General features: G+C 39.9%; 1 protein-coding gene across 1 annotated transcript in view; it reads left to right on the forward strand.

Moving 5' to 3' along the window:
* The first annotated feature begins 2801 nt into the window (after positions 1 to 2801).
* Positions 2802 to 12644, forward strand: part of LOC107224049 — a 28913-nt gene continuing 19070 nt past the window's right edge. The window contains exon 1 of the mRNA XM_046733365.1: positions 2802 to 3085. Coding sequence (XP_046589321.1) covers positions 2952 to 3085 — 134 coding nt within the window. The 5' untranslated portion in view covers positions 2802 to 2951. The remainder of the gene's footprint in view (positions 3086 to 12644) is intronic.

A 12644-nucleotide genomic window follows, 5' to 3' on the forward strand; every position in this document is an offset into this window, starting at 1 on the left:
GCCTGTTTCGAGCTGACGGCTATTCACCCGATAAGTTCGACAAAAGCCGGTATTGACTATTCGAATACAATACTGATGCACGATCGTGATTTCGATGCCGGTCATCCAGATTACCGTTATCGGGTGCGGTATGTAATGAGCCATTCACACTTTTATCCGTTATTAAAACCGCCGCAGTACGTGTAGAATATATCTGATTTATTAAAGATTTTCCAAAATATATTAGCCAGGCCGCAGTAGAATCCTTCCATCATACAGTCGTATCATTTGCTCTCAATTTGACCCACAAGCTGACGAAGGTACATTTTACTTGGTCGAAAATGATGTTCGTTTGATTCAAGTCAGGTGCACTTGAAACAAGTGAAATCATTCAAACCAAAGTTATTAATCGTTTGAATAGATACCTGACACTCATTTTGGCATACAATTTCTTACGGATTGCAAAATCGCTATTAGGATTCGAGCAAGCTTCGTTTCAACTGAATATTGACAAGTTGAATCAAGTTGAGGATGCCTGCTGGTTATATTACTAAGAACTTGGAGATCTTTCACAGTTGTAACGACCCAACAGCTTGTTCGTAGATTTGCGAAGCCGTAGCCACAGCTGTCTGACTAGCGCAGTGACATTTGAACACGTCCAAAGCGAGGTATCTGCTTACTCGAACACTTGTTTGTCATCGGCATACTTGCACTGCTGGACGACGAAGACGTGCTCGGTAGACCGATGCTAGCAGGCTCTCGTGTACGAGAAAATTCTTCTTGCACGTGCATTCGCCGTCGTTCCAAAGGTGATATACTTGGACGATAAGAATTTAGCGCGACGGATCACGTTTGGATTGAAGATTTATTTCGTCATTTCCGCGCTATCAGTAATTGTTGTGTATTGGCAAATGACATCTCTAACATTCTCCAAAAATACTCGTATCTCATCGACGATGTCAAAGGTCGTCGTTGACGAGCTTCTAAAATATTACCTTACTGTACGGAACACCTTAACAATTTCATACTACCAGGGAATTTGTAATGCTGTTCGTACATACATGCAAAGATGTATGTATGCATGTATGATGAATTCTGTGTTGAATTCGTTACGTACTTCTTTCACACTTTGAGGATTGGTTTCAATAATCTTGTTTTGACTTTGCTGGTCCGTGACTCCGAATTAACCCGTGACGAGCAACGGCGAATTCAACCAATCTGAGCTCTACGCCGTGCATCGTTTCATGACGCGTACAACTTCACTCAAGCGTACGTTGCGGAATCAGAATAAAAAGCACAAGAGTTTTTAAAGTTCATCCAAACCACATATAGAGTGAAGTCGTAAATTACGTGGCACGAAATAGTTTTCCTATCACAGGCATCATGAATAAAACGACTGGCACCATATTTTCCCAAAAACAAACAGTAATTTCGTCTGACGAATTAACATCAAGCCGTAAATTTTGAGTCAGAAATTTATAGGGGTCGCTATACGTTTGTTATCCGTTATCAGTTTTATAGTCCCATGCAGCTTGTTCCGTTGCTCTAAAAGATCAAATAAAACTAGAGAACGGAAAGCGTCAAAAAAAAATTCACGCCTGGTGTTTGTCACACCTTTTTTCATACCATCTGTCTCATTTTATTTTTCTCGCGTGATGTACAACCTTCGGGCAGAGTTTCTTCTTCCGCTACTCCTCGCCGACAATCGCCGCAAATCTCGTTCAGATTGATGGCACCATGATCAGGCGATGAGCATGCCATTATTCTAACGCCTGCGACTGCCGAGTCCGTAGGGCAAAAATGCCCAATCACAATCAAGCAAGGCGAAACCACCGTTACTATCGCTTAGTTGTTACCAGAGCTCGGAAGCGGGAGGAAACATCGGCAATACCCAGAAGGTATGAAAGGTACCGGAGTTCATGGGAGGTCAAAACCAGTTTGAGGAACGGTTCCCCGTTCGCTGGCTCGTCCCTGACAATCGGTTGGAACGGTGACAGTCGTTTGTAAGCCGTGTACTATGTACATGCGATCACGATTGCCTAGTCTTCGACCTAGTCTCGTTGCTTCGGATCGTTGATGATGCGGTGTTTCATTTCTTCCAAGTTTGTCGAAACGCCGGCTTGACTTACCCTGAGATTAAATATAACCACGTGCAGGTAACAATCTGAAATCGGTTATACTGCAGTCGCGAAAAGTGTGATTTGGACAGGACTCTACCGGGTTTCATTTTTGTGCTATCGTAGTTGTAATACGGTCATCGCCTCCAAAGCTTGAATCAATCGGTAGACCAGACCGGATACTATGGATTCACTCTCTAGTGAAAATCGTTATATTCTAACTGTCAGTTCAACGCCTGGAACTGTGTAGGCTACCAGATATCCGCCGTGCAAGGTAATTGTCTTAATTTCCCATCTTTAAAGATACAATGTTCGAGATGTTGCTTAAAGTATTTCGGGAAAATGGTTTTCAGTTCATTTGATTAAGTACTAGTTATCGTAAAGGATTGTAAACTTATTGTGAGCTTGAGACATTCGCTCGATGCATCCACCGTACGAAGATTATTGAGAAATTCCATTCCTTGCTACCCCGATACTTGTTGATACTCTTTCGAGGAAAAAACATGAATCTATACGCATTTAGGCAAGCAGTAGTACAGTCATCTACGGAAATTAGGACGTTACCTAGTTACAAGGTCCTCGAATTTACGACAGCAAAAAAATCCGCGAGTGTTATGCAATCATGATAATCTGCCATCGTACCCCTCTGAGCCGTGTGTACAGTAAGATCACGTTGAAAAGTGTTGTTTCTGAACCCTCTTTCAGGTAGAAGGCTACTAAGTCAACATAACGCAGTTGTTAAAACTTCGGTCCAAAGTGGAAACCGAGGTGAAAAAGTAAATAGACGTTAACGAAATAATAAAAATAAACCGAAACTAAAAAGAAATAAGTGAAGACGAAAGCGGGGTAGAAGAAATGTTCTCCCGATCACGACCTTCGGGACATGGGCGCCACAATTTCGGCCATCCCAAGAAGAATACGAGTGGCAAGAGGCACGGGATTCGTACCTGGATATTCATGAACAAGAAGAAGGACAGACATCACGAACGGTGAGTCGACTCAGCTTGAGTCTGGATCAGATAGCAGACCCCTCTGCACCCATTAAATCACCTTTCCAATCAGCACCAATTTCTCAATCTCATGCGAAAAAAGCACACAGAGGTACTGTACAGGTTACTTCGAAAAACCGATAATTGGGCGCTGAAAATTGAAAGCACCTAAACGAGGCGGATCTTGTGCATTCCAAAACCTAAACAAACTTTTTTACACCGCATTCTAATGCTTGAAATGGTTCTGTATCTGCATTTGTGCATTCCTCTTGTACTTACTCTATGCTTCTTTATCTCATCAAGTAAGCATAATGCATTGATCATTACCGCATGCCACCTGTAAGAAAGTTCTAGAAAATATAAAAGACTACTCTGAAATTCGTCTGCGTAATCTCGTCAAGTGCCTCAGCACGACCATGAAACGCGATACTGAAAATGAGACTTAAAATCTGTAACACAAAATGATCAACTATGTTGCGCAACGCGATTATAAAACATCGTCGCAGGTTCTGCAAAAGTTCTCGTCTGTGAGGGGAGTGTTGAATATTCTTACAAACGCACCGTTGGTGATTTAAATCCTCGGATAAACGAGGTCTTCTTTTTCGTCTTAACATGATTTCAATTCGTAATGCTTAATCGTAGGTTTGGTGTAACGAATGGATAAGAAGCGTATCACTAGTCATTTGATAGTATCGAGTATTCGGAGTTAAGTATGAATACTCTTTGGATTCTGCCGATGGATTGATCTGACGATTCTAAAAGATTTGACATGTTTCTAAAACATTAAAAAATAATTCAAACTTGCTTCAAAAGACAATTCACTCGTCGTGCAAATTTTCGTTGTATACATTGCATTAGTTGCGATGATGTTTCAATAAAAGATTCCAACCTTTTGAAATACGTAATTATGCACACATTTTACAAAAGGTTTAAGATAATACCAACGGATTTTAAGTGATACTAAAAAATCTTCTGAAATCGACTGGAATATATTAGAGGCCCACTATTCAATTGTCATTCAATGAGGCGGAATACCGTAGAATTCAAATTCAGGTCAAACCGTTCCTGTATCTCATTTTCCACCGAAACTCTACCGTGAGATATAAGAATGTCGACTGCTGAATCAATCGAGCGTGAATTTTTTTGCATAAGACCACCAGAACGCTGATTTTCACCCAAAAACTGTTCGCACACTAATGCGTACCACTGAGCAACGAAGTCAAGTCCTACTGAAATTCAAAACTAGGTCAGTGAAACTAAGCGTCAGACACAATGATTTGGATCGAATCTGGTAGTGATCTGGAAATAATTTGCCTGTATGTATCGGTGCGTTTGCATAGATTTTCAACGCGTAACGTTACAACCAGCTGTTAACCACATGTGCGATACTTCGCCAATGTGCTGGTATTCGAAAACTGCAACCTGTACTCAGCAGCAGGGCAATGGATGCGGGCACGTGTGTCCTGGTCTTTGTGCTAGCTATTATCTCGGCGGGATGTGAGGCACTGGATGAAATTTTCAATCTAAAGGTCGTAATCGGGGCTATTTATGGTCGGTTGAATCTGTGACCGTGACTAAAGTGCGTCATACTGCAGTGCGGTGTGCCACTCGCACAGATTCTACTCGCAATTGCTACACTTGACGGGAATTGAAGCCATTCGGACCTCGGGCAATACCCATAAGCGAATGACAATACAACGCTTTGGTGTTTTCCTGCTGCAGGATGATTATACTTCGCATAGTAAAGTCCTCGCACCATCTCCTGGCCATTTTCTTTATCAGCATTTTCATTAGACAGACGGAGTTACTCACGCAGTAGAGTTCGTTGGAAAGTGTGTCGTGCATTTGTCCAATTACGCAACTTACACATACGTATACCAAATCTGCAACACGCGACCAATTGAGAGTCTGCCTACGAGAATATAAACCGCAACCGCTTGCTGCATCGTCTGTACAACGACATCGTCTTTTCCGACCTCTAAAGCGTTCTATTCATTGTTAATATCAATCCGACTTATTGAATTATCTGGTACGATCAACTCGATGTTCAATTACTTCTATCTTCACGACAAACATGTCGCGCAGTTTTGAATCACGATATTTTCGTAACATTTTTCACAGTTGAGCTTCTGGAACACATAGTCTGTTCTTTATGCCGAAAGTTACCTGCGTATTTGTAACATAATCCGCCCAATACTGCACTTGTGAATCAATTTTCTGTCAACCCGTTGATGACAATCGGCACAGCTGAGAACTGGTTCAATTAATATCGTAAATCGGAGCTCGAGTCCCTCGGGTATTTTAGTCGTTATACCGATTGGTCGAGTAGCAGGCAAATCATCACGATCATTTCCGAATGATAACGAACACCCATCCGCGCTACAGTCATCAGTCGTCCTCGAACCTCGAAACTATGAGTTTGGAAAAGGATCATGTTTGACAAAGCAGTTGGTTCAGATTCACGATAAGGCTTCAAAGGCCTGTGTTCGAATATTGACTAGTTAGTGTTTGACGTATTTGACCGAAGAATTATACTGCGTGGTGAGTGGTAATTTATTTTTTTGCAGGACGTGTGTTAAAAGTCGTTGGTTTTACCAATTAAACTTGAATTTTAGTATGTATAATCTATTCGGCAAGTAAAGTCTGCAGTAGTTGTAATTCGAAGTAGACGTACCGGGAGGATTCAGTGAATGTGAACGATGCGAATGACGCTTCGCCGGCAGATAGGCATCCCTAGTTGCATCTTACACGCAGTAATGACCCGAAATATCACTTCGGTTGCCTATCTACTGGCGAAGCCTCGTTCGCGTCGTTCACATTCACAGAATCCTTCCAGTATAATAACATTTAATTGTAAGTATAATACAAGGATACTGAAGCGAAACCCTTTGTAGTTCAATGGAATTTCCAAATTCGAATCTCAGTAAAACTGGATGTAATTCTATGAAATCTCTGAAGTTCAGTGAACTCTTTTAGTCGGTTAAATCCCATAAAATGTTATAAATTCCACGATATGTCTGAATAGATGGGTTTCGACTTCTTCTGAAATTCACGAAGATCCACGAAACTATTGAAGCCTTGAAGACCAAAGAAAATAATCGTTTTGAAATGCTTATGGCTACTGTTCAGAAGCTCGTGCATCTAAAAGTATATGACAAATTTGGGGGAATTTGAAGACGGTAATTCTGCGTATTTGCATCTACGAGCAAATGACGCTGCATGTTGGGGTATATAACAAAACATCGATAACGCAAACCACAAAATTGTTGACTTTTCTTGTGTTTGATCAACTAACCGATACAGTGCACTATTACTGTATATTGTATGTTGAGCTCTCCGACGCGTCGGTGTATATTTTTACAACGGTTGTTCACTGCACAAGATCGACAGAACCGACAACTGGCAACTCGACATACTCCGGTGCTTACTTAGACACGGAGATTATCAAAAACCAAATTAATCTTTGTTAAATTTTCTCCACACGTGTAAGTGACTGTAATTTAAGTAAATTGAGTTTTGTTTGACGGCACAATTTGTAGTGTTCTTATATTTTTGGAGTTGATCGGATGACGATATTTCTTTGAATCAAAGAAAACATTTTTTTTCCACAATACCTTGTCATATCGAAAAAGCGGATGGTGCTCGGCCGATAAAGAAGGACAAGCGTTAGATTCAATTATTTTCTTCTCGCGATCAGTGTGGATGACTGTGCGTATCACAAGACACAATTTTGATAACCCCGCATGTTACAGTCATGTTCATTAATTGGTGGCTTACCAGTTATTTGAAATCACAACTGAAACAAGCTTTCTTTCTATGGAAATTTCATGTACGGTCTTAATTTGATTCTCCAGTCACTTGCGTTTCTATTCAGTGGCACATGAAATTTTCTTAGAAAGGATACTCGTTCCAGTTTTGATTCCAACAAAATACTGAGCCACTGGGAACCTATGATTGAACATTACTGTACGTATGTATATACAAATCGCACCCATGCTGTTAATCAAATCTGGTAAAAATAGAAAACGTACATGTCATAAGGTTTGTGCACGCCGTTTTCATTCGGATAAACTTGACAGTCAATACCATATAGCTCGGAGGCTTGTAAAAAGCAAATATCGATCGAACGGCGCACGCGTCAATGGCGGCAGCCAATGAAACGATAACTATTATATTTACCGGTCTTTTCGCAGCTCAGATTCCGAGGACAAATTGAATCAAACGATCGCCGAATGAAATCAGCATCACAGTCTTTTGGTCCGGCAGAGTCGAAAAGACGAAGAGTGTCGAGCATCGCGATCGTCGGTGACGCGTGGAAAAATATTGCTTCTGTAGCACGTGAATTTTGCTTTTAATCCCAAATCGTACGTACGCAATATATAATACATCTATCGATGACAAATCATTGCTTTTTTTTTTAAGTGATTTTTGATCGGTTTATACACATTTTTCCTCGACGATGTGATTTTTCTTTTGCTACAAATGTATTGGAACCTTGTGCGATTCTGTGCCTGCGTCAAAGATTCTCCCACAGTATAAGTTTCGCCGCTAGCTTATTGCCGATCGGTAAGTACGCGGTTGACATAGCCAAAGTGAATATTTGTAGCTCGTGCATCGATTAGCTTGTTGGATTACTTGGGATATTTACTTGCGCAACGCGGTGTGTTTACCCCCGGTCATATTTGTCTGTATGGCCAATGTCTAGTCGTGTCCGTTGTTGCGTTGGTGATCGTCGAAACTCGTCCACAGTTCTGGTCTTTAATAAATAACCCATTGCGCCACAATGCGTTTTCGGAATCCGTTGCCACAGCATGGTGAATACAAGTAAGATACGCACGAAATTTTCTTCGCTATTGCCATGATTTTTCAATCAGTTAACTAATTCGAGGTTATGTTACATCGCGGCAAAATCTGTCGCACGCTTCGTGACGTTCCTAGACGTTGACGAGCTGTCTGGTCTGGTTGTGTTCGCGATAAAACGCTAACCCTGTTTATTGTCCGAATTTTTATTGATATACATGCATGTGAGGAAATGTTATATCTCCATACTCCTCTCGTATGCGGACTTGAACGTAGTAAAGTCACACATTACACAGCAGTCGAACTTCGTCCACCAAAAATTTTAGGTTAATTACATCGAGGGTTGTGGGAAGAAACGCGAAAAAGGGCTTGACAGACCCATTCTACACACAATTCTGAACAAAAACACTTTGTACATTTTCATTTGCTGCAGAAATAAAGAAATTGCACGGATACTACAAAATCGCAATAGTAAATTTTTTGGCCTCCCAACTAGACATAACCCCTTGAATTTGAATGATGAACCCTTAAAATTGAAAACGTGCCCTAACAATAGTATTTGGGTATTTGGGTATAATGACGCGTGAATATCTTTTAATACTCCCACCCTGCCAAATTTTCGTTTGTTTTTGCGATCCAGCGTAGGTAGATTTTATGCGAATCTATAGTTACTCTCATTCGTGAGAGACCAGATTGTGAAATTATTATGTATTTGGATTGAAATACATATATATCGTTATTTTGCGGTTGCCTTCGTCGACTATGCAGTATAGCACCTGCAAGGTGAACACTGTCAAGCGTGACCGTGAATAACTATAATCAAACAAACAAATCTTACCTCACTTGAGCAGGCTGCAGCTAAAGCTGGTTAGCAAAGATCAAACGTCGAAATTTGAATGATAACTAATAATTGTGTGTACGTAGTTTCGTGTTATAACGTATATACCGGGTGTTCATTTTCAGCAAATCCAATGTCGTATCTCTATCCTCGAAGATTTCAACGTCATTCTAACTTTCTCGATTGTCGATGTAAAAGAAGAAAACAATACAAATCGATGATTTTTAGTGCACCAGAATTACGGTAGATTGATTTCTACGAAAGGAAGAACTATTCTCACGGTTTTTGCGGACAAACTCCGGAAAATGTGGATATTTTATTCTTTGAGAGCACTCTAAAATTTGTTATCGTTCAGGCTTATTTCGGTACTGTCGTATTTCTCATCTTTTTACCTTTTCTTAGTAATATATGTGTATGTTTAACGAGCTACGATAAAAATGGAAAATCGTGAAATTGATGAAATTAAAAAGATATTACGACGTCAGTGAACTCCTGCCGTGATTTAAGAGTTACAATAAAAGAAAATCAGACCTGGAGTGGCGATATCGAGTTAATAAAACGCTTCGTTTCACTTTCACACCCAACTAAGCATGACCTCTCCTTCTTCCCACAATCAGACATATTCCGTCTCGATTTCAGGAATTGTAATAAGAAATTATAATATTAGAATGCGTTCCATGCCTTCATCGCAGTTTTATTTATTTTTTTTTTTTTTTCTATTTTCATTGGCATTATTTATTTCTGCAAATTATGGCACAGTTAGTTTCCTATTATCAACAATAATCCCAAAAACTCTTATCTTTTTTTTTTTTACTTAAATGACCGGGCTAATGAGCCATAGTGAGCGTTGTAATCACACGAGTCAGATATCACCGATCCAGACGTGTGACACACGCTATTTTTTCCAACCACCGTGGCGGAAAGTCTGATTTAGGAAGCAGAAGTTGCCATTGGCATTGCATAAATAGTCTAAAGGCTGACGACCAAAATGGTCACGTAGTTTTATCGTCATTGAAACTCAGGATAAATACTTACCTGAAGGAACTCTTTTGTGAGAATCGTTCGTTGATCTGGCAGGATCTGGGTGGGGGAAAAACAAAAAAAAAAAATAAGGTAAAAGTATCGTCCTTAATTTTTGTTGCAAGCTGTTACCTTAAAACTTTTTTTTCCGCATTATAATTAAGTCTGGCAAAACCTTTCCACCAACCGACTGATTTAAAAATTTTTTCGGGTGTATTGGGAGTATGGCGGGATAGTTTGCAACAAAAATTAAGAACGATACTTTCACCTTATTTTTGTGGTTTTTCCTCACCCCAAGATACTTGAACGCACCAGGTGCGCTTGCCGGATCGATGATTTTCACAAAAGAATCGTTCAGGTAAGTATTATCCTGAGTTCCATTGCCGATAAAACTACATGACCATTTTCATTGTCAACTTTTCGGCTGAAAGTTGGGGTTAGGTATCTTACACTCAATGGTAAACTATGAATACATAACTTACGCTAATGACACAGTGCGTAACAATATCGAGCACTTCGGTTGTGAGTATGCGCCATTGTCGTTTTACCGCACCGTTTGGAAACTGAGCATTTTACGCCTGCTCCATAAAATCGGACTCTCAAAACTAGTGTTGGAAATGTGTGTTTAACAACGAGTCTATACTGTTGGAAGTTCGCGTCGAAGACTCAAACTCCGACTCAGGTTATTAACGAGTAGTGATTACGTCGTCACTGTAATTACCGTCGCGCAAAAAGATTCGCACGAGCTATAGATTCCAGCCCGGATATTATACTGAGAGAAAAAAAAAGAAGATAAGAAAAAGTCTTTTTTGTAAAGTCAATGGATGAGATAAGAATACGTTCCGAAAGACGTCTCGACCACGCGATTTTTGTATATACCTATGTTTGAAAATGTTTGCCTTATCTCCTTTCACGTCGAAGTCCACTAATTATAGTTCGTGTCTTTTTCATACCCGCGCCGAATATTCTGTACAAAGAGTCAGTCGATAATTAAATATTGAAAAACTCTGATTGTAACGGAGCGCTCATTACAGGATTATCCATTTCTAATCGCTGAATCAGTCTCCCGGCATCGAGATGAAAATCGCTGAAAATTATCATCGTTTGATCAGCAAATGAAAATAAATTACACGCATGACATTCGGAATCTACTCGTACTAGGAGCTAGTCATACTTCTTAGAAATAAGAGTGCGAGCCCATCCCGCTGTTGGGTGACGAACCTGAGCTTCCACTCATTGCTCTAGTCGCACTCAAAGTAATAAAATCACGCCACTTTTTTATTCTCGATGTATTGCGAATATTTTGCGGATTTTTTATCACAGCATCATTACTACGTTCTCAGTGTCGCTAATGCGATCTCCCGTTTCGGCCAATAATGAAGTTACGCTTTTATCCGTTCCCGAAGTATGTAAACAAATGTCAATAGTCTGCTGTTTCATTTTGCCTTGGGCAACAAATTCGTGGGCTCACTAACAGTCTTCACCTCGGAGTCAGCCAAGTTCGCCAGTTCGAATTCTACCTAGCATTTGCGTGGCACACAACGCCGCCCGGGGATCGACTTTAAAGCATCGCATCAGTTAGTTGCGAATGATTAGTACATCGATACCGTCTGGTGTGGTAACACCTTGCTCCGGAAGGATTAACCGGAAGCGGTTCATAGCTTTACAAAAATGGTCATCTGCAAGGAGGAGAACATGTCCTTACTCTATTATCTCGGGTACGTTAACTGAGAAAAGTTTCGTTTGTTTTAGTGATGTTAAAAAAATTGTAGTGATATACGGGTATCGTTACAAATGGAATACAATCAACTATTTGGTGTAATTATTTGTTGTTAATACTACATATTCTCAAAGTTTTTGCAATGTTAAATCTGTTTGTTTAGTTTACTACAATTTTTAGCGAAGTAAGAACTTGACATCAGTTTATTGTTCCACCGAGAAATAATTATCGCGATATTTCCAACCAGTTGGTGCACAACTGAACACAGTAAAAAAGAGTCCAAACTCTTACTGGAATTTCTGAAAATGTCCCTTCCGATTTCTGAATGACTGAAAGTAAATGCGGATACGTAATTATTCTCAAATTATACCATTCCATTTCATCGAATTAATATGAGTTGTTTGTAACCAGAACAGAAAGTAAATTGATCGACAAAATTTTGGATTAGACCACTAAAAAAACTAATCATACGATTGCTGTCGTTGAAGTTGTACAAAACGATTTATTTATGCACATCTGACGGAAAATTTGTTGTTGCTGGATGTCGACAAAAAATAAGAATGTGATATTCAATCCCTGACCAAAGTTTTTCCGAGTGCTTAAGTATGTGAGAATGTTTCAGTGTGAGCAGAAAAAGTAATTTGCGCCCGCACGTGTGTAAAATTTGTCGTTTCACTGAAGTGAATTGTCGATCATTTATAATCTGAAGTCATAGTGACGATTTAGTCATTAAATTCCTGGAACCGCAACGGTTTGGTTTGTATTAATCGTTACGTTATCAGGAATACGCTTAATTCTAGTAATACGATTGTTACCGCGTGATCTAATCAATTAGCGGACACGGTGGTGATAATCATTTCTCGAATATTATCTTTATACATCGCGACGCCCACGTCAGTTCACCTTCGCAAAGAGACGTGAATTGGTGGTCAATCGGACCCAAAATACAATCTATTAAATCGAGTAGGTATAGGAACTAAGTTCATAATTTGATCTTTTTGTGGCTATTTTATTTACACGATGCTGTCATTGCTGCTGCAAGTATTGAGTAACAACCAAAAACACACGTCTTACGTAAATTTTGCAAGTTCCTAATGTGACGAAACATCTCGAACGAATTCGCACGAGACGTTCGATATTCGGGAAACGTACAAATAATGGATGCATGTGGATCGTTAAAT

The sequence above is a fragment of the Neodiprion lecontei genome, chromosome 3 (genome assembly GCF_021901455.1).
Source record: "Neodiprion lecontei isolate iyNeoLeco1 chromosome 3, iyNeoLeco1.1, whole genome shotgun sequence".
Lineage (NCBI taxonomy): Eukaryota > Metazoa > Arthropoda > Insecta > Hymenoptera > Diprionidae > Neodiprion > Neodiprion lecontei.